The sequence below is a fragment of the Xyrauchen texanus genome, chromosome 28, assembly GCF_025860055.1.
Source record: "Xyrauchen texanus isolate HMW12.3.18 chromosome 28, RBS_HiC_50CHRs, whole genome shotgun sequence".
In the NCBI taxonomy this organism is placed as follows: Eukaryota; Metazoa; Chordata; class Actinopteri; order Cypriniformes; family Catostomidae; genus Xyrauchen; species Xyrauchen texanus.
Window position 1 is genome coordinate 37,147,140 of NC_068303.1, and position 23,756 is coordinate 37,170,895.

At 41.4% G+C, this 23,756-nt stretch overlaps 1 protein-coding gene across 2 annotated transcripts in view; it reads right to left on the reverse strand.

Moving 5' to 3' along the window:
* LOC127621784 (palmitoyltransferase ZDHHC14-like) overlaps positions 1-23,756 on the reverse strand; it is a 61,672-nt gene that overhangs the window by 19,480 nt on the left and 18,436 nt on the right. For both annotated transcript variants that reach the window (XM_052095510.1, XM_052095511.1), the window contains exons 5-7: positions 19,274-19,322; positions 18,179-18,281; positions 8,650-8,759 (exon numbers count right to left, since the gene is read on the reverse strand). In XM_052095510.1, the coding sequence (XP_051951470.1) occupies positions 8,650-8,759; positions 18,179-18,281; positions 19,274-19,322 (262 nt within the window). The remainder of the gene's footprint in view (positions 1-8,649; positions 8,760-18,178; positions 18,282-19,273; positions 19,323-23,756) is intronic.

Sequence of the window (23,756 nt, forward strand, 5' to 3'; positions counted from 1 at the left end):
ATTGCTATCTGGGTAGGGCCGCCCTTCAGCCAGGCTCACAACGGGAGTTGGGCGGGACAGCGAGAAGAGTTGCATTATTAATAAGCCTTGTCAGTGATGAATGGAGCACACCTGATGGGAATAATGCTTCATCATAGGAATAATGCTTCATCACCACTGTCTTTAAAGCGCAGTGCGCACCTCTTCTCGGGGAGCCGGCTTCAAATCTCCATGTGTGCACACACTGGCATCCTTACACGCCCAAGACCAGAGCTGGGACTGTTCGGAGCTGGACAAAATGGTGTGCTGCCGGACCCGTTCCTTGGACCCCCGGACGTGTTAATAAGACAGGCCGCTAGTAACCCCGCCGCCCCTCGCGTCGTGGATTTTGTAGGGGAGCGTGAACGGCCGATTGACCAAGCCCGTGCCTGGGCCATCCTATGGACACAACTGCGCCCTTCCACGGAGCCCAGTTTCACTGCGAGGATGCCATAATCCACCTTTATTATGAACACTATTCCCCCTTGGACACTTTATTACCCATTTGGACATTTTTAAGATTATTATTATTTACAATAAATGCCTGTCCGAGGCTTGACAAGAGACACACCCACTATGTCTGTCTCTTGCTCACCCTGCCACACTTTAAATAATAAACTTTGGTATGTACTGTATGTCATCTTGTACTTTTTGTGCTATGGACATGAATGAATGATACCACAAATCATGCGGCATGCTGATATAACAGGTGAAATAATCCCTACATTGAAAAAATCCTTGCATTGAAGGAGGGGTCCAAGCCACATCAAGGGAACAAAAAATCCTAGAGACTTGAGGGTGGAATATTTTCACTTCGGCCAGCAAGCAAAACAAACTACATTAGCAAACACGTATCAATACACTAAAAACCACTCTGAACACCCTAGCATTGTGGTGGAAAGTTTTGCATGGGCAAACACACTGTAAAAATCTAGTAAACATATCTTTCTTGACTTATTATTTGATGGACAGCCAAATATTACAACACGTTCACGCAAAATTGGATTCAAAATGATAAATTAATCACTTCTATATGTCTGTAATTCTATGTCCAATATTCTGAATGCAATACTTTTCTGTACTGAAAGATGAGATGTTAGGGGAGGGCGTGGGAATATTAAAGTTGTCGTTAATGTTGGTCTACCTTTATGTTATTAGTTTGAATAAAATTGCAATAAAAGAAATGTTTAATAAATGCTAAATTAGTAATGCAGTGTTATTTCCAAGATGATATCTGGAATCTTGAGAAAGCCAACATATTTTTATACTATTTAAACTTATATTTTATTCTTATTCTTCTGAGACTAAAATTATTATAAGCTACTCCCTCCTAGAGTTTTAATGATAGAAGCACCAAACTCACCACAGACCTGGGGACTGTTCTGAAGTTTGTTGCTATTTCATTTCTACCTGATCAGACTTCAGGTTTTCTATAAATGACGATCAATTGTTAAATTTTTTTTTTAATGTGCAACGGAATGACACTTTTTATCGTTTATCTAACTTGGAAACGCGAGCGGAAATCTTCATTCATTTGTCGAGATGCAGGTGTGCATTACGTCACACAGGACAAGGAGGTTTAGTCAGTGACAATCATTCGCTGTCATCAATCATATTAAATGATATCCATTAACGAGTTAAAGTTCTTACATTAAATGATAATAAACTGTATTTAGCAAACGTTTTGCAGAGACAGTGTGTCTAACTGGGTTAATTACACACTCTTTGTTTTGATTATTGTAACGATAGCATTGCAGCGTCGTATCTGTTTGTTTGCCATGAGAAGTCTCTGATAATCAATGTAATGAATCTCAAAATTACAAATATGCTCCCTCTTTGGCACGTTTGTGTTTAGTTGTCAGGTAATTGTCACAGGACTTTGAATTAAGAGAAAAGTAACATCGTTTTCATGATCGATCTTTGCTGCCACGTCCGAGTCCTTGAGTACTTGTGCCCATTCCTGCTGTGAACACGGAAGGTGTGGGGATACTTAAAATGTTGCACAAGATGTTAAATCCCACTACGAAATTCATTAAGTATGTTTTTTTCCTGCTATTTTCTACACATTGGTAATAGCTGCTGCTAAGACACTTGGAAAGAGCGAGGACAGTGCTAAGAGAGTGTTCTCGGTGTCTGCGAGATCTTGTTCATGCACACGACTGTGCCTTGGCGCGTCCAGTATATTATGCATTTGCACATCTTTGCGACATAAATATACTTGCACTCGCTCCTCGTTTAGAAGACTTTGTTTGCTCCGTGTAATTTTTGTGCTCTCTCGCTTGTTGTTTGCTTGTACTAATGTTATAAATGCAGCACTGGCCCGATCGGGCAAGTGAGAGTTCTAGCAACTGGCCCGAATCTTTCTCACACTGGCCCTGGGCCATTGGCAGTCCTTATTGTCGAGCCCTGTTGTTACATGTTTATTGTTTAAATATACAATTTGTACTATTTGCAATCATTTACATTGATATGTAGAACAAAATCAACAACAGTATTGTCTCTTTAAGGATAACAGAAGTTCAGCGAGCATCTTTGGTCTTTGGTTAAGCACATATTAATGAGAGAGGAGTCGCATACCCTCTTTACCGTATCTGTGTAACCTATAGTGTAACCTATACGTGTATGTATTTTTTAAAGCCCAATCTACAATAATGTTTTTATCAAACCGTACAATGATGTTGACTGTATGTGTCACAACTTGACTGCATATGTGTTTTTTTAGGGGCCAAGCACCAAATGTGCATAGCCCTATTGTATCCATTAGTATTATTAGGGGCCAACCACCGAAGGTGCTGTGGCACCTAATGTTTTCGTTAGTATTATTACAGGTGCTGGTCATATAATTAGAATATCATCAAAAAGTTGATTTATTTCAGTAATTCCGTTCAAAACGTGAAACTTGGACAATGTATACATTCATTCCACACAGACTGATATATTTCAAGTGTTCATTCCTTTTAATTTTGATGATTATAACTGACAACTAATGAAAAACCCCAAAATCAGTATCTCAGAAAATGTGAATATTGTGAAAAGGTTCAATATTGAAGACACTGGGTGCCACACTTTAATCAGCTAATTAACTCGAAACACCTGCAAAGGCCTTTAAATGGTCTCTCAGTCTAGTTCTGTAGGCTACACAATCATGGGGAAGACTGCTGACTTGACAGCTGTCCAAAAGACGACCATTGACACCTTGCACAAGGAGGGCAAGACACAAAAGGTCATTGCTAAAGAGGCTGGCTGTTCACAGAGCTCTGTGTCCAAGCACATTAATAGAGAGGCGAAGGGAAGGAAAAGATGAGGCAGAAAAAGTGTACAAGCAATAGGGATAACCGCACCCTGGAGAGGATTGTGAAATCCATCTAGTAACAAAACCCATTAAAAAATGTGGGGGGGATTCACAAAGAGTGGACTGCAGCTGGAGTCAGTGCTTCAAGAACCACCACGCACAGACGTATGCAAGACACGGGTTTCAGCTGTCGCATTCCTTGCATCAAGCCACTCTTGAACAAGACACAGCGTCAGAAGCGTCTCGCCTGTACTAAGTGGTCCAAAGTTATGTTCTCTGATGAAAGTAAATTTTGCATTTCCTTTGGAAATCAAGGTCCCAGAGTCTGGAGGAAGAGAGGAGAGGCACATAATCCACGTTGCTTGAAGTCCAGTGTAAAGTTTCCACAGTCAGTGATGGTTTGGGGTGCCATGTCATCTGCTAGTGTTGGTCCACTGTGTTTTCTGAGGTCCAAGGTCAACGCAGCAGTCTACCAGGAAGTTTTAGAGCACTTCATGCTTCCTGCTGCTGACCAACTTTATGGAGATGCAGATTTCATTTTCCAACAGGACTTGGCACCTGCACACAGTGCCAAAGCTACCAGTACCTGGTTTAAGGACCATGGTATCCCTGTTCTTAATTGGCCAGCAAACTCGCCTGTCCTTAACCCTATAGAAAATCTATGGGGTATTGTGAAGAGGAAGATGCGATACGCCAGACCCAACACTGTAGGCCACTATCAGAGCAACCTGGGCTCTCATAACACCCGAGCAGTGCCACAGACTGATCGACTCCATGCCACGCAGCATTGCTGCAGTAATTCAGGAAAAAGGAGCCCCAACTAAGTATCGAGTGCTGTACATGCTCATACTTTTCATGTTCATAATTTTCAGTTGGCCAACATTTCTAAAAATCCTTTTTTTGTATTGGTCTTAAGTAATATTCTAATTTTCGGAGATACTGAATTTGGGATTTTCATTAGTTGTCAGTTTTAATCATCACAATTAAATGAAATAAACATTTGAAATATATCAGTCTGTGTGCAATGAATGAATATAATATCCAAGTTGAATATAAATCAACTTTTTGATGATATTCTAATTATATGACCAGCACCTGTATTCTGACTGGGAGTCTATGGCAGCCCTATGAACTGAGAAATGGCTTTTTTTTTGCCTGTAACTTTTTAACCGTATATCATAGTCATGATACTGCCTCTCCACAATATTTACATTTATTCAAAAATTATATATCTATTAAATACATTGCCAGATTTCAAAGAAAAATTGTATGCATCATCAACATAATGTCCTGATGATTAAGCAGTTTTGGATATATATATATATATATATATATATATATATATATATATATATATATATATATATATATATATATATATATATATATATATATATATATATATATATGCTGACTTTAACCTCAGGAAGTCTCTGAGCCAATCAGTAGACATGTCAACGAAGTGTCTCAGGATGTTAAAGCACTGGCATTTAGTTCAAAAAGTTGTGGGTTTGAACCCCAACCTCTGCAAGTCATTCTGTAAAAAGTTCTGGTAATTTTTGTTTATTGCTTAATGAATGGTTGCTGGGCTGTTCCACTATCAAATTCTGAATTTGATCTTTGTTGAAAAGTTACATGGACCAGTGGTTAGAGCCATGAAAATGGAAGGTTCACGGTTCGATTCCCACCTCTGCAAGTCATGCATTATGTAGAAATCTAAGTAGTTCTGGAAATGTTTATGTTGTGCTACTGAATGGAGGATGGGCTTTACCCAATCAAATGTTGAATTGCATCTTTGTTGAAAAGTAACATGAATATAAAGTTGATCATGGTAAAAGCTGAGCTCGGCTGTGATTCATCTAAGCTTGGTATGTCCCTTTGTTGATTGGGAATCATGTGTTGCCGTAACTAGCACACTGAGCTGTGGAATGGAAAGTTATGGGTTCAAACCACCCAGGGGCAATGTTATCTGTGCTTGCTCTGTAATATCTTTGAGCTGTGCAGTGGTTGCCATGCTGGTGCATGACCCTGTAATTGCTGTTTGCAGCTATATTTATTATTATTATTCTGTTTCTTCCATAGCAACCATAGAACCGTACATAGGAAAATTATGAATGGTTTGGCACACTGATAGGGGAGGTCATGAATAGTCCCCATAGAATTTGGGACCTCTAGCACAAAATCCATAGTGCCACCACCAGTACAAATATTACATTTTCTATTGCGTGTATCTTTTGAACCGTTTGTCCTAGAAATTTTTTTTGTCTGATTATTCTCCTCTTAGTGATTCAAGTTAACCTCCATATACAGATATTTACAGTTTAAAAGTTTCACATCTTTCAAACTTTCTCCGATTTGTTCAAGCTATAGCTTAAAATAATCTCCAGACTGAGCCGCACAATAGGGTTGCACGGTATACCGGTATTAACGAAGTATCATTATACCAGAAAAATAAAAATGGTACGATATCATCTTGTTACTAATTTCGGTAGCATATGCTGTATGCTGTCATTAGCAAAATGATATGAGATGTGACAGTTTTTAGATTAAATCAATGACAATTTGAAAATAAAATAAAAAAACCTCTGGATATGGGTAAGTGTGATCATTAAACAGCAGAGGGATATCATTTAATTAAATATGCTACACAGTCATTTTAATGATAACAACAGGCAGAACACAGAACTCTATTCTGTTTATGTATTTATAGTTTAATATAAAATTATTGTGCAAAACAACAGTAATAGAACTAAAATCAAACTCAACTGTAAACGACAGATGTAGCCTCAAGTGAAGAACAAAGTTTTGCAGGGCTAAACAAATTTGATGTAATTGCACATAGCCAATTGGACTGCTTTCTATTTAAGTAAAAGTGGCAGGTTTCTCATCAAGAACAAAATATGATCATGAAGCAATCGACTGTGTTCCGCAACTGCTTTTGGGTCCTTGAATAACGTATAACGTGCGAGGAAGGGCACCCGGTGGACTTTCTGGTGCCCTCCTAGGTAAAGATGGTGCCCTCCTAGGGAGTTGGTGCCCTACGCAGACAGTGTAGTATGCGTATAGGTTGCGGCAATACTGCTTATTAGTATTATATAGTATTTCCACACCGCAGACATCGGCCTTTGCTTGGCAGCGCCGTGATTATGATTAGATCGATCGAGAGTGAAACCTGAGCACTGAGGGTCAGGGAGGCATATATATCGGCTCATATTTTCGGCCTTTTTTCTCTTTCGGCCAAAACAAAAAATGCCATTTTCAGGCGAAACTTTTCGGTGGCGAAATTTCGGTGCATCCCTATTATTATTATTATATTATTATTATTTGTAAGCAATATCACAAATGCAAGTGTTTTATCAGCTTGTTGTGATTCAGCCATAGCAGCCTTGTGCCACAGGTAATCACAGATGTTTTCATTAATACTGTGCAGCTCTGTTGTGTAGCATTTTCTCGACCAAAAATAAATTGCATTTCTTTTGTAAAAATAAAATACAATTATTATTATTATTATAATTAGATTTGTATTTGATTAAATCTGTATGTATCAATTTGATTAAACACCATTTGATTATAACATTTAATTAAAACATTTAATATGGAATCCAGAAAAATGTAAACGTAAAATGCATAATTTGTATTTGTGAGACTTTATGCAGTTCTTTTAATCAAGTCATTTTCTGTGTAATTTCATAAAAAATCTGAGGCTTTTTGTTTGATGATTATAGTATCAATTTAGTATCGATACTGAGGTACCAGGGCTGGTATCATACCGAATATATAATGTTGGTATCGGAGCAACCCTACCGCAGAGAAATTACACAAAAAAAAAAAGATTTCACCTTTGTTTAACAGTTACGGCAGCGCAAAGTTAAAGCGGTTGATGTAAAATTGGATGTGAGGCTGTATCTCAGCAACGGTTTGTCCTATTGAAACGAAACTTGATATGTTTCTTCAGGACCATGATCTGAGGATATATACAAAGTTTGGAGACAGTGCTACCTAAGAGTCAATAGATGTAAAAAATGGCTATTTCTGCCCGTAACTTGACAAATCACGCAGTTAAAATGTCTGTTGTTACAGAGAACTTTCCATTGAGCTGCTGGATTTTCTCCAGTCAAATGTTTATTTTAATTTTGTTGTAAATTTACACAAATACGAGTTGATTATGGTGACTACGATGATTGGCTCTACAGTATGCTCGGTATGTCCCATTGGTGACTGTTGCTATTGTGGCTCTGTAGTGCAGTGGACTGTGCAATGATCTGTTGAATAGAAAGTCATAGGTTCAAATCTATCCTGAGGCGTTGTGTAATGTTGTGTGTGTCTGCACTTTATGTCACATGTGATCTTTTGGTTATGGTTAATGCTTAGCATTTTGGTGCTTGGCCCAGTAATTGCTGCTTGCAGCTATATTGTTGTTGTTGTTTTTGGTCAACAACTGACTGTAAAGGACAGAATGGATATTAAAAGAGACATTATTCAATGATGAATGGATCGTGTGGATCTCATCTTAGGACACACATTACACAGAATGAGTCAAACCAAACTTTTACTCTCAACCCGTAATGAAAGGATCATAAACTTCTTTACCACTGTATTATTTAATCACTGGAGAGTGAAATCAAACCATTTACCAGCAAGTGGCTAATCACAGACATTGTTAGTCGCATAGCGTGAAAACCCCTATTAAGCATTATAGTATTTATTACACAGCTCTTTGGAATACTCGATTCTGATTGGTCAATGGCGGCATCTACCGGTCTGATATTTCTGAGTAACCAACGCATATACAGGTATTAAGACATTTCAGACCCGTCATCCAGGTATTGTCAGTCAACTTTTCTACTTCTCAGACTACTGTGCGATCTTCACAAGTAAACTAATATTCAACTTAAATCTATGTTTCATGTTCATTTATCTGTTTATTTTGCAAGTAGTCTAGTAATGAGCTGGATATTTGAACAGTCAGACGTCATTATTTACAAAATGAACACCAACACAAGTCCGATGCAAACCGGAGGAGCAAATCAGCTTTTCAGCAATTTCTTTCTTCTCACATAATTACATAATTTCAACGCAAATTAGTATTTTATGACCATTTGTTTATTTATTTGGTTACTAGCCATGAAATGTACAGTCAGCCAGTTGTTATTGTAAAATAAACCCCTTCAGTGAGATACAATACTTGATCACCCTGTCGGGTTTATTTTGCAATAACAGTCGGCTGACTGTACATTACCCCTTACATACTGCACAGTATGCAGTACTCTAGTATTCCATTCCGAATGCTGCAAGAAAAACAAAGGACGAAACAAAAAAGGGAGAGGTCTTGCACTCACCTTGGTGGTAGAGGCCCACACAGTGCAGCACAGCAGTTAGTGAGGAAGTTGCCATAGCTGTAGGGGTTGTAGTTGCCTTTGCCTCGTTTGGATGACCACGAACCTTTGATCTGAAACAGCAATATGACTGATAAGAACTACAGTTTCTGAGAGGGACAAGCTGCCAACATCAGAACAGATGCACAGATACTGAGAAAGACAGCTGACAGCCGGCCTGAATAAAACCATAGACTTACACAACAGTGTAAAATTACAGTTAATTATCTTTTGCTTCTTATTTAGTATTAAATGTGCACTGTGCGTCATTATTTCCTCATTAAAAAAGTCTTCATTCTAAAGAAATTAATAGTAATTTTGAAACCTGTATGAAATCATGAGCACTCAGTAACCTTATGAAAGCTCTTCTCAGATGCCATGTCAGATCACATGACCAGACGAATACTACACATTTAAGCGTACTATCTGTTCTGTTACTGGACACTTTTATTCATGGATTAGGTTAATCCTGGCAGACAGTGAATAGTGAATTTCCATAATGGCATTAGTAACTAAAAAAATATTGTGGTTGAACGATGCTGCATCAATGCCCCTAAGTGTCATTGTAAGTCCAAGATAGCATAAAAAAAGAAAATACTAAGTTAAACTTCAAGGCGAGTAGCTTCAAATACAAGAAACCTTTAAAAACAAATAGTCTTTTGATGTGCCCATTAACTGCTCATGTAGCTGCTTGTTAAACTTTTTCAGTGTCTCTTTTTATCTTGGTTCCTAGTCTAATACACAGAGGGAAAGAATACAATTTTGGTTTGTATCCAGCTTCCAAAATTAACTTTTCACACCTGCCAATTGTTTGTGAATAATAAAAAAAAAAGTTAAATATTTTTTACTGGCCTTGAAAATATAATTTAGTCTCTATGGCAATTAAATTGTTTAGCTCCTTTTTCCTTTCCTCTATATTTGTGACAAACAGGACATTGTGTCACTCGCAGCATTTCCATTTCTCTGTAAAACTGAATTTGACAGAAACATCATGATTTACAAAAGTAATTTTAAAACATTAAAACATTTAAAAAAGAAATGTTATAATGTAAAATGAAAAAAAAAAAAAAAAAACATTAATTACATTTGTAGGATTGACCATGTTAACTAAAGAGTTCCTTGCTTCTTTGCTTGTAGCACACAACATGCTCTTTGTAACATTTTGGATGAAATCATGCTGGATAACATGACTATTGTTATCCAGCATGATTTGCCAGCATGAGTCCATACTGTCATTAAAGCAAAAGTGAGACATAACACATGCTAAGACATACTGAATTTTGAAATGATGCTATGCAAATTTTTCAATTAAACTCTTCACTCAAATGGTAATGCTGTTAGAAAGGCAAAACGGAAGCATTTTCACTAGCTGTCTCAGAATTTTTTTACACTGTATGTCTCAACATAAAGAAAAATTCTGGCAACGGTGCTGAACAAGATCAGGGAGGACGAGGAACAGGTCATCCTGGTGGCTCCTTACTGGCCCACCCGGGGCTTGTTCTTGGATCTTACGCTCATTGCGACAGCACCTCCCTGGAAAATCCCTGGAAGGACCTTCTTTCTCAGGGACAGGGCACCCTCTGGCACCCGCACCCAGACCTCTGAAACCTCCACGTCTGGCCCCTGGACGGGATGCGGAAGATCTAGTGGATCTACCACCTGCAGTCGTATCCCCTGAGGAAGGACCTTCTTTCTCAGGGATGGGGCACCCTCTGGCACCCGCACCCAGACCTCAGAAACCTCCACGTCTGGCCCCTGGACGGGATGCGGAAGATCTAGTGGATCTACCACCTGCAGTCATAGAAACGATCAACCAAGCCAGAGCTCCCTCCACCAGGCAACATTACGCCCTAAATTGGCGCTTGTTCACAAATCAGTGTTCTTCTCGAGCCAAAGACCCGCAGAGGTGCGCAGTTCGGTCAGTGCTGTCCCCCTCCACCTTGAAGGTGTATGTAGCTGCTATCGCAGCCCACCACGACGCAGTAAAGTCCAAGTCTGGCAAGTCCCTAGGTAAGCACGACTAGATTATCAAGTCCCTGAAAGGCGCCTGAAGACTGAACCCTCCCCTATCCTGTTCCACCTCCTGTTCTGTTCAGCCTTCAGAGACCCCCCCTTCGAGCCGCTTGATTCAGTTGAGCTCAAGGCCCTCTCCCTGAAGACGGCTCAAGGCCCTCTCCCTGAAGACGGCTCTCCTGATCGCATTAGCCTCCAACCTGCACGCGTTCTCTGTCAGCGACACCTACCTGGAGTTCGGTCCGGCACATTCTCACGTTATCCTGAGGCCATGACCAAGCTACGTGCCCAAGGTTCCTACGACCTCCTTCAGGGACTAGGTCGTGAGCCTGCAAGCAAGCTGCCCCGGGAGGAGACAGACCCAACCTTCTTGTTGCTGTGTCCGGTACGTGCTTTGCATATCTATTTTGACCGCACGCAGAGCTCTAGATGTTCTGAGCAGCTCTTTGTCTGCTTTGGTGGATGGCAGAAAGGGAACGCCGTCTCCAAACAGAGGTTAGCTCACTGGGTCATTGATGCTATTTCCTTAGCTTATCACACCCAGGGAAAGACTGCCTTCCCCGACGTGTTTCATAGCTTTAAGATAGCCCCAGCCGCTTCACGTCCTATGTGAGAGACATAGTGAGCGAAAAGGCTGCTGCTGCCGGGCTTGCTCCCATGCTAGTCATGTAGTGCCTGTTACCCCCCTCAGGGGTGCGGGGAACCTAAGGTCTGTATGTGACATCTCTTTGGGGGCGTTGGAGAGGGCTACTTGCAGCCAACACAGTTGCCTCTAGCACACAGTAGCCTGCTTGCACCTGTCTCGACAGTTCGCGTAAAATGGACCCTTTGTGTCGTTTCATTCGACACAATGTTGAGTGAGTGACAGAAGGGGAATGTCATGGTTACTGTTGTAACCTCCGTTCCCCGAGGAAAGGAACGAGACGTTGTGTCCCTCCTGCCACAGCACTAGACCTACCACTGTAAATGGGTGTACCTTATTTTTGGCTCCTCAGTGCAAAATCCTGACTGTCACTGGCTGCCCCGCTTCCCTTTATACCCGTATGTCCGGGGCGGGGCATGCAATTCTGTCTGCCAACTTGATATTGGCCATTTCTCAGGTTCAGAGGTACGTTTGGTGTCCCAGGAAGACCCCTTGTGTCACTTAATTCGACACAACGTCTCGTTCCCTCCCTCGGGGAACAGAGGTTACAACAGTAACCATGACGTTATCCTTTAAGCTCTGAATATGTTTTTAAAGATTTCCTGTTCCAGTGGCATACCAAAAATTAAAGGCCTATAACTATTAAAAAACAAAACAGAAAAAAAAAAACCCAAGGGTGGTCAAGTGTTTGTTATCATTGTTAAGAAAAGATTTCTGTTTTTTTTATTATATCGATTATGATTACACATGATATGATACATTCACATGAGACTCACAAAAAGTCACAACATAATTTACCTTTTTTCATATTTTTCTGATTTGAAAACTAAGATGGCTCCGAAAAACTGATTTTATTTGTTTAAAATCATGTCAACTGTATCTGAGAAATGTTTTGTGTTGATACGTTTAAGCAATCAAAAGTTATAGCATTACAAAAATAATTTATCATAGTGTCCAAAAAGTCTCCATGTATCCAAAAGCCTCTCAAAACAAAATAAGAATAATAATTGTAACTAAGTACTAATTACAGGTGCAAATACAACAATGACTAAAAGTATGAGTGAACACAGAATGAGTTCCTTTTGACTCAACAAGTCTGCATCGAGCATCGAGCTGTAATTTACTTGTCACCATATGTAACATTGTGTGGATTATCTAATGATCTATGCATCCGATTACCTTGTATGTGGGCTCATTTGAAAGATAATCACCTCTTCTAATGCTATGTGATATTTTATGTTCTGTTTATGTTTTGTGAAGTTATAAGCAAAAACGCTGCATATAAGCAACACCAACATAATTGTCAAAGACATATACTTAGCTATTAGTGGCTATATTTTTTGTCTGTGAGTAAAACAAATAGGCTGGTTGTATTCTACTCTTTGAAAACTTTTCAACAACATATGACACATGGTTATTTGATAAGTGTGATGTTTTTACTGCTTGTAAAAATATGTACGGTGCAATTTTTTATATATAAATTATCAAAACGTTACACTTCTGATTTGTCTGCAAATTTCAAAGCACTTGTAGAGTTTTGGTCATAATGTCTGGATGTATTGAAAAGTAGAGCTTCTAAGCTTTCAAACGACACCTATTTTAAAATATTGACAATTTGTTTTTTGCACCGGTGGGCCCATCCGAGCTTAAAGGGTTAAAGGACAAGCAAGTTGTGCTGGATGTTTCTTTAATATATATATAAATATGTGCTCTGCGGCCACCCATAATCCACCTTCTTGGGGCGATTCTTTAGTCAATTACGCCCACAACTCCTTGCAGTCGTTGTCTAGGGGGTTATCACCCTTCCAGTGCAGCCTCGGTTATCAGTATAATTCCCTGCACAAAAACCCGATGTACAGGTTCTGTCCGCCCACGCCTTTATCCAGAGGTACCGACACACCTGGAATGCCACCAGAGAAGCCCTCATATGGACTGGTGCTCACATTAAGTGGTCGGCAGACTAAGGCCCAGCTTAGGTATGCGGGCAGAAGGTTTGGCTGTCCTCTAAGGCTCCGACTCCCCTCACGTAAGCTAGGTTCCAAGTTTATTTGGCCATTTCCCATTGCCAAGGTCATTAGTCCGGTGGTGGTCCATCTCAAACTACCTCCTTACCTCAAGCGTTTTCTGCGTATCCGAAATACGTTCTGAATTACACCAGTGCCACCCCCTCCATGTCTTGTTGAGGTCTATCTGATGTACACGGTCAGGAGACTGATCGACATCAGGCGGAGGGGCAGAGGGTTCCAACACCTGGTTGACTGGGAGGGTTATGGACCCGAGGAGAGGTGTTGGGTCCCGGCTTGGGACATCCTGGACTACGCCATAATAAATCAGTTTCACCTTCGGCAAGGTTGGTCCTGTTTGGTTTTTCTGTTGGTTGCCAGCGTGTCGGGTGTGTGGTTGCCTTCCAGTTTTGCTGCGTGTCAGCTGGTCTTCCACGGAGGATACCTCGTCTCTGCCTGTGTATCGGAAGTAAGATTGCCCATCTTAGTTGGCCGTTGTTCTGCACCTCAGTAAGCTTCAACTGAGAATTCTAATAATCTATTTCTGACTTCCGCAAAGCACACACTCATCCTACAAACACCCTTTTCACGGATTGCACCTTGCACAGCCATGGTGCGCACGCTTATCGGAGATCAACTCCTGCTGCTGCAGCCGGTGCCGGAATCTTCGACATTCCACAACTCAGTGATTGCTCATATTTGTTGATAAAAATCCTTTGAACTGTTCCTCTGCTCTTGGGTCTGTTTGTCACGCTATTGCTCATTACATCACACCCTTCCCCTTAAGTTGGCCATGCAGGCCATTCACCTGGGCCAAAGGAAAGGAGATGCAACATTATCATTACCTGTTCACACATGTTGTGCGGAAAGAACGTGCCTTAAAGGAATATTCCAGGTTAAGTACTAGTTTAGCTCATGATTAACACAATTAATAATGCCCCTGGACCGTAATAAGGAATATACCTTCCATATGAGCAATTCAATCATGGAGTACCACCTGTTTTTTCCAGGGGGCAGTAAGCAAAACTTGCTGTATAGGCAACGTGCAGCTTATACAGACAACCAAAAGCAGACAACACATGATGAGAACACATTCCTGCATTCAAACACAGTGCAAATATATATAATTTATTTATTCAAATATAATTTATAATAAATCTCGGACTGATTGATGAAAATTGATCGTGGTGAACTGTAGGCCATTGTTAGGCATATGTTTAGAAATATGGAATAAACATATTGCATTCTGAAGCCACTTTTTGTATTGTTTTAATGCTTCACTTGTGTGTCAAAATAACATAATGCATTTTAATTATCTGTATTATTATTTTTTATAATATTGTTTATTTATAATTATTTAAATATAACTGCACAGCAGCTTCAAAATTCCTGTGAGGTATGACTGTTGTTATGATATATGTTGTCGAGAAAAATGTCCATGTATCGTCAATAAATGTGTACCACAGACCTTATTTTACACGTAAGTTCAAAAACCCCATTATAAAAAAACATAGAAAAATCCAGAGGGAATACATGTTGATTTAGACTTCCAGATTTGCCTACAAATTGGCGTCACGACTGAACAGCTCTATAGAACCCAATATAATAAATTATGCTGTCTACCATGGAAGCATCCATTGCTGTGCCAACAGTAAACAAATGTCCTGTTCTATTTTGCTCTTCATGCACTGGCACAACTACTGCCAACAACACAAATAAACAGTTTAAAAAGTTTGTGTCGACGAGCCCGTTGTAGACCGCCTCGAGCCGTTGCATCGCGTCAGCACGTCAGTCATGATGACATATGAAATATTCATGATTTAAACTGTTTACTAGTGGTTTTTGCGATCATACCCAAGTGTTTTTAACTGCCCTATCCCTCAATAACAATTCCTTTGCAAAACTTGAATCGTACCAACAACTAAAAATAGCACAGATGGGTGAAAGAAAGCATCCATGACGCGTTTGTACTCAAAACAGCAGGGCAGCAGCTAAATGACAGAGAGCTTCTCCTCTTCAATGTTGTAACTTGACACAGCGTATTTTAAAAGTGGCCCGAGACACGTATCAAGTGGTCAAAGACATCTGTTTGTGCATGTTTGTGTAGAAAAACTTTTAAACCAGACAGGTACATGAAGGTGTCCTGTGTAAGTCCACTTAGGATGAATCTCCCTTTACAGGCCCAATCTCTCTCATCTTCACCTGAGTGACTGACTGCTAACCAGTGGGCGGGGCCAAGAGTGCAATGATGGAAATATAGTTATTACATATGCAAATGTATTTGGTCCTTGTGATTCACAAGTTCCATGAATTCCAAACGAGCTGTTTTAGCAGCTTGGTTTAAATATAATACTCTTTTTATATTAAGGAGAAAGTTGCAGTTCTGAAACATACAGTAAGTTTTTATAGTACAATTACCTCTTATATGTCAAAAGATCAAGGAAAATATAATTCCTCGTGTCATGACCCCTTTAAGAAAGGCGATTTCAGTGATAGGAAATATCTTAGAAAATAAAAGTTTTTGTTGTTTCATAATACATTATCCACACACTATAATATGTTTATTCTTTTCTTCATTGGGAATGTTGGGGCCTCAGATGGCTGCCTACATTGCATGTTGGAATTACGGCCCACAGCCGGGAATACAGGGAAAGCTGCCGGTGGACCCCATGGCCAGTCCACCCCTACTCGAGCACATATGTATACATTTCTCTTTGTTTTCAGGGTTGTTTATAAATATTTGGTACTTACTGCATCTGGATGGACCAAATCAATTCAATTTCCAATATCTCACCAAAACAGGTATGTTGACCAGACACACAGCTACAATCATGTATCACGAGCACTCTTCATGCATGCTTGCACATACACAAAAACATTAAATATATGCAAAGATTCAGTATTTACAGTGTTGACCCTTGTTCTTCATAACCTCGCTCTGGCATGCTGGATATCAGCTTCTGGGCCAAATCCTGATAGATGATCCATTCTTGCCTTATTAGTGTTCTGAGTTGATCACAATTTGTGGGCTTCTGCTTGTCCACTCACCTTTTGAGGATTGACCACAGGTTCTCTATGGGATTAAGATCCGGGGAGTTGCCTGACCATGGATCCAAAATTTGAATGTAATGATCTCCGAGCCACTTCATCATCACCCTTGCCTTGTGACATCATACTCCATCATGCTGGAAAATGCACGGAACATCACCAAATTGCTCCTGGATCGTTGGGAGAAGTTGCTCTTCCATGACGTTTTGATACCATTCTTTATTTATGGCAGTGTTTTTGGGCAGAATTGTGAAAGAGCCCACTTCCTTGGATGAAAAGCAACCCACACATGGATGGTCTCAGTATGCTTCACTGTTGGGACGACATAGGACTCATGGTAGCGTTCACCTTTTCTTCTCTGGACTATCGATTTTCCAGATGTCCCAAACAGACAGAAGGGGGCTTTATCAGAGAAAATATCTTTGCACAAGTCTTCTGCTGTCCAATCCTTATAATTCCTGCAGAATTTCAGTCTGTCCTTGATGTTTTTCTTGGAGAGAAGTGGCTTCTTTGCTGCCCTTCTTGACACCACGCCATTGTCCAAAAGTCTTCGCCTCAATGTGCCTGCAGATGCACTCACACCAACCTGCTGCCAATATTGAGCAAGCTCTATAGGTGGTGACACGATTGTGTAGCTGACTCCTCAGGAGGAGAGCGCTTGCTGGGACGTCCTGAAGCCTTCTTCACTGCAGTTGAACCTCTCTCCTTGAAGTTGTTGATGATCCGGTAAATGGTTCTTTCAGGTGTAACATTCTTTGCAACAATTTCTTTACATGTGAGGACATTTTGAGCAAAGTGATGATGGCTGCACGTCTTTCTTTAGAGGTAACCATTGCAAACAAGAACACAATGATTGGAATCGCATCTTCCCTCCTTTTATAGTAATCAGTCTGCTTTTATAATCCAATCAGAATGATGGAGTGATTTCACCTGTCTAATACTCCTTCACACTTTCCCAGGTGCTGCTGATATGATTAGTGAAATGATGTTGGCTGGTAATTTTGTGCCAGGGCCAAAAAACAGTGAATTTGGGTTTTTGTGATAAAGTAAATTTTTTTGGCCAATTAAGCTTTTTGCAATTATTTAAAATGCATTTGATCACTCTGTACAATAATCTGGAAACAATGTGAATCAACATCACAACAACTGAAGCAGAAACTTTGCAAAACACAATTTATTTCACTGCCAATACCTTTGGCCATGGCTATACAGTATCACTGATGTATATGTATCGCTTAATATTAAAATAAATTGTTACAAAATGTAAATATGTTTTATTATCAACTTGATGCTGAAGCACTGGATCCCTACAAGATGATAAAAACATTCTGGGCTTTATGACAAACATTCGTGGCTTAAGCCCCGTAAGCTCAGCCCAAGCGCGGCCCATGATTACAACAAAAGATCTTAAGAAATTAGGGTTTGATATAATATAGTTACACTTGCAGTGAGATTCACTGCATGTCTTATGTTGCATTTCCTAATAAAGTTACCTTCAAAGTTAAGTTTCAAATTAGCTTAGTTTTATTGACATTCCAAAAATCTAACTTGCATTTGGTGTTTGGGGAGTGTTAATTCTGGACCCTGTCTTTTGTCTTCTGTGAGAAAGGACCGTTACGATCAATGTAACATGAATTTCTGTGTATTGGGGAAAATAACTTTAATACAAAGTTAAATCACAAAAAAATATTTTCTGTGAGTATTGTTACAAAATGGACTATGATATGACTGTGAAATTAAGCATAGAGATGGAGAGAGCTAGAGAGAGAGAGAGAGAGAGACTCACATCTTCGTTGGTGGTCTGATTGGAACTGATAAGGTAGGTATGGAAACCTGACAGACCAACGATGGACCAGACCGAAAAAAAGCACACCACCACTTCCAGAACAGTGCAACCATCAAGGAAAATACTGGTCTAGATTTGTATTAACACACTTGATTCAGTAAATTATCTCACATGTTCAAAACAATTCCAGTCAAACATTAGGACACCCCCACTCATTCTCATAACTGTTATACATTTTAGAATAATAGTGAAGTCATCCAAACTCTGAAATTACACAAATTGTTGTATGGGAAATTATATAGTGACCAATTTTTTTTTATTTTTATCTTCTTTAAGTAACCACACTTTGTCTAGATTTCATCTCTGTACATTCTGATCATTCTCTCAACTAGCTTCATGAGGTACATCTAGAGATGTTTTTCAACAGTATTGAAGTTCACAACATGTATCTTGGACAATTGTTGGCTGCTTTTCCTTTGGTTAAAAAAAATTATTTTATAAAGAAATTCCTACGTATTGAAAATGTGTCTACGAAACTACTTTCAAGCATTTGAGCATAAGCCTTTAGATAAAAAGGAAACATAAATTCATGAGAAACAAAGTGTGTCAAAACATTTGACTGGTACCTCATGACCTCATGAGTTTCTTCCATAGAGAACACACAGATTCCCAGACATGTACCCTGTAAAGCTGATTTTTGTTGGAACTAGCACATAGTTTATCAGATTAAATCTATCTTGAAGCAATAAATTAAGCTTGACAAGCTAATAATCGACCGTGAGCAGCATGTCGGTTTCTGCTAATGAACACGACAGTGAGACAAATTCAAATCACTTGTTTGCAGATTTTCACAGACTGAGTGAAGCTCTCTTCAAATGTCATGCTGTTTTTCATCTCAGGCCAATCTCCGATCTGTCAAGACTTCCCACAGACCATATTTAATAACATATTTCTTTCCACTAAAAAGAGAAAGGTACAGAGACAGAGAGTGGGTGTTCTGCATTTATGCAGTTGTGTTCTAGAGGTGTGAAAACCAGAAATAGATGCATAATGCACTTTCCACCCACACACAGACACACTTCAGTGAAAGGATATCTGGCAGGGCTATCTTTGAGAGCACTGAGAAAGCCAGTCCTGTTGGATCCTGTAGAAAAAGCACAGGTTACATTACATGAAACACAACTTTCAAATGTAAAGGCAGGCAGCATATTGAGGCAAGTGTCACTGGAATTAAGAATTTCACTAAGAAATTAAGCAATTGCTGTTTTATAGATGTATAAAACATAAATTTGCTAATCAGCACAATATGCCTCATTAGTAACTATTGCTAAATAGCATAATACGTTGCATTAGTAACTATTACTTAGTAGTGTTTTACGTTGCATTAGCAACTATTGCTAATCAGCATAATATTCCACATTAGTAACTATTGCTAAATAGCATAATACGTTGCATTAGTAACTATTGCTTAGTAGTGTTTTACGCTGCATTAGCAACTATTGCTAATCAGCATAATATGCCATATTAGTAACTATTGCTAAATAGCATAATACGTTGCATTAGTAACTACTGCTTAGTAGTGTTTTACACTGCATTAGCAACTATTGCTAATCAGCATAATATGCCACATTAGTAACTATTGCTAAATAGCATAATACGGTGCATTAGTAACTATTGCTTAGTAATGTTTTACATTGCATTAGCAACTATTGCTAATCAGCATAATATGCCACATTAGTAACTATTGCTAAATAGCGTAATATGCCGCATGAGCAACTATTGTTAATCAGCATAATATGGCGCATTAATATCTATTGCTTAACAGTGTAATATGTTGCATTAGCAACTATTGCTATATAGTGTAATATGCTGCATTGTAGATCACAAAAGCTTTTTTTTTCTTGTTGTACTGGTAATATCTGCATGACTTTTTTCACAACCTTTTTGATTTTGTAATGCATGGTATAGAGCAAATTATGAATTACTGTAATTTGAATAAAACAAACTGTGAAGGTCGAGTCATAAGCCTAACATTATTTGATTATAAGATCTGTCATAATAAACATTAATTTATTCAAACAAAGCAATGAAACTGAAATAATTTTGCTATCAATTTACTATTATAATTTTGAATAAAAAATTATGTCAACACGCACGCCCCTTCCAACATCACAAGTTGGCAACTCAGGTATCACCTAATTCTGTGTTTCCTACTGGTAAAAACAACTTTGCTTGGTCATTCATGTGCTCGGAAATTATAATTACAATATTTCTGACTCCACTTCAAGTCTAATACTTTGTTGGTGTCAAAATGATTATATTTATGATTTTCTCTGGAAGTCCCGACATGTAAATAAAATAATTTTGGCAGAAGCAAATTTGAATTAGCCATGATACAGTAAGTTGACGGTACAATTTACATGTAATTAATTGTATGCACTGTTGACGAAGAATAGCGATAAAGCTACATTTTCCTGTGGTAGCAAGAGAATACTGAAATACCTCCATAAAATGTCAAATAGACAACAAATATGCTAAAATGTTGCTGCATTAGTGCCAAAGTCCTTCCTGTGTTTGCCATGAAGTAAAAAAAGAGAGAAAGGACATAAAATTTAAATCACTTGAACTCACATCACGTCATAATTGCAATGTCAAAGGCGTTCCAATCAAACTATAGAATTTTGGTGCAAGTTCATCCGTTACTTGGTAGAAGCTAGCCAAATCACCAAATTAAAATAATATGTTGTTGTAGTGCTTTCAATATAGCACTACATATGTACTTGTTATTTATACCTTGTCTTGTCTCACTGTTGCCCTTTGTTTGTAATTTTTGTCACTTTTGTAGTTCCTTAGTTTTCACTTTGGTCACCCTTATAGCTCCATAGTCGTCTTGTTAGCCCTCGTGTTCGCTGTTCATTGTTTTCACCTGCCCTCGTTAGTTTCCCATTGGTTTCTGTTTGTCACCTTGTCATCTTGTTTGAGTTCTGTTGGTTCATTGGCTCCCGTTTTCCCATGTCCATGTATTTTAACCCGGTTGTTTTCACTCCCCTCGGTTGATTGTTGAATGTTGTCATGCCTGGTATGTGTTCCCTGCCCGAGTTCTCAGTTTTATTTCATTGTGTTTAGTTTCCTGTTGTTTCTTTTGTGTTTATTCGTTTGTTTATTTAATAAAGTAAGTTGCATTTAGATCCATTCTCCTCGTCTGCCCTCGCTGCCTCCATTCGTAACAGAACGATTGACCGCAAATGGATCTAGCGGCTTACTGCAAGGAGCCTGTGCCCACGCATTCCACGGTCAGCGAGCCTGTGCCCACGCCTTCTACGGTCAGCGAGCCGGTGCCCACGCCTTCCACGGTCAGCGAGCCTGTAGCCTCTACCGTCCCAGAGCCAGCGCCTGTTGCCTCTACCGTCCCAGAGCCAGCGCCTGTAGCCACTACAGTTCCAGAGCCTTCTTGGGCTCCGCCGCGGCTCATCCTCCTACGGCGTCAGCCTCTCGAGGCCCCCGAGCCTTCTAGGGCTCCTCTTCCAGAGTTTCCCAGGGCTCCTCCTCTTGATCCTCCCGAGCCTTCCAGGGCTCCGCCTCTCAACTCTCTCAAGTCTCTCGAGCCTTCTAGGGCTCCTCCTCTCGAGCTTCCCAGAGCTCCGCCTCTCGAGCATCCCAGAGCTCCGCCTCCCGAGCCTCCTACGGCTCTGTCCCCAGAGACTCCAGAGCCTTCTTCGGCTCCGCCTCGGCCCCGCCATTCGCAGCTCCGCCTCCTACGGCATCAGCCTCTCGAGGCCCCCGAGCCTTCTAGGGCTCCGCCTCCCGAGCTTCCCAGAGCTCCGCCTCACGAGGTTCCCAGAGCTCCGCCTTCCGAGCTTCCTAGAACTCCGCCTTCCGAGCTTCCCGAGCTTTCCAGAACTCCGCCTCCCGAGCTTTCCAGAGCTCCTCCTCCCGAGTCTTCCAGGGCTCCTCCTCCTGAGTCTTCCAGGGCTCCTCCTTCTGAGCTTTCCAGAGCTCTGCCTTCCGAGCTTTCCAGAGCTCCGCCCCTCAAGCCTCTCGAGCCTCCCAGGGCTCCGCCACTCAAGCCTCTCAAGCCTTCCAGGGCTCCGCCCCTCAAGCCTCTCGAGCCTCCCAGGGCTCCGCCCCTCAAGCCTTCCAGGGCTCCGCCTCTCAAGCCTTCCAGGGCTCCGCCTCTCAAGCCTTCCAGGGCTCCGCCTCTCAAGCCTCTCGAGCCTTCTAGGGCTCCTCCTCTCGAGCTTCCCAGAGCTCCGCCTCCCGAGCCTCCAACGGCTCTGCTCCCAGAGACTCTAAAGCCTCATATGGCGCCACCTTCCTCGGCTCCGCCTCCCGAGCCTTCCTCGGCTCCACCTCCAGAGCCTTCCTCGGCTCCACCTCCAGAGCCTCCTACGGCGCCACCTCCATCGGCTCCGCCTCCAGAGCCTTCCAGGCCTCCGCCTTTAAAGCCTCCTACGGCGCCACCTTCCTCGGCTCCACCTCCCGAGCCTCCCACGGCTCTGCCTCCCGAGCCTCCCACGGCTCCGCCTCCCGAGCCTCCCACGGCTCCGCCTCCCGAGCCTCCCACGGCTCCGCCTCCCGAGCCCCCGAACCTTCCTCGGCTCCGCCTCCTGAGCCTCCCTCTGCTCTGCCTCTTGAGCCTCCCATGGCTCCGCCCCCTGATCCTCCAGAGCTTTCCATGTTTCCGCCTCCCTCGGCTCCGCCTCCTGAGCCTCCAGAGCTTTCCATGGTCCCGCCTCCCTTGGCTCCGCCTCCTGAGCCTCCCTCAGCTTCGTCTCCAGAGCCCCTTCTCCGCTCCGCCTCCAGGACCTGTCCCTGTCCTGAGGCTACCTCCCAGGCCTCCAGGACCGGCCCCTGTCCTTCGACTGCCTCCGAGGCCCCCCAAACCTGTCCTTGCCCTGTGGCCAGCTCCCAGGCCTCCTGAACCTATCCTTGCCCTGTGGCCAGCTCCCAGGCCCCCTGAACCGGTCCCTGTCCTGTGGCCACCTCCCAGGCCCCCTGACCCAGTCCCCTCTGTACCCCGCTTGGACTGCCGGTCTGCCCTTTGTGCCCCCTTGGACTTCCTGCCTGCCCTCTGTGCCCCCTTGGACTTCCTGCCTGCCCTCTGTGCCCCCTTGGACTGCCTTCTTGCGCTCGTGCGCCCCCTGGTCTGCCCGTCTGCTCCTGGTGCCTTCTTTTATTTGTTTCTTTTTTAGGATTGTCTGGAATCCGATCCTTTGAGAGGGGGCTCTGTTATGTATACCTTGTCTTGTCTCACTGTTGCCCTTTGTTTGTCATTTTTGTCACTTTTGTAGTTCCTTAGTTTTCACTTTGGTCACCCTTATAGCACCATAGTCGTCTTGTTAGCCCTCGTGTTCGCTGTTCATTGTTTTCACCTGCCCTCGTTAGTTTCCCATTGGTTTCTGTTTATCACCTTGTCATCTTGTTTGAGTTCTGTTGGTTCATTGGCTCCCGTTTTCCCATGTCCCTGTATTTTAACCAGGTTGTTTTCACTCCCCTCGGTCGATTGTTGAATGTTGTCATGCCTGGTATGTGTTCCCTGCCCGAGTTCTCAGTTTTATTTCATTGTGTTTAGTTTCCT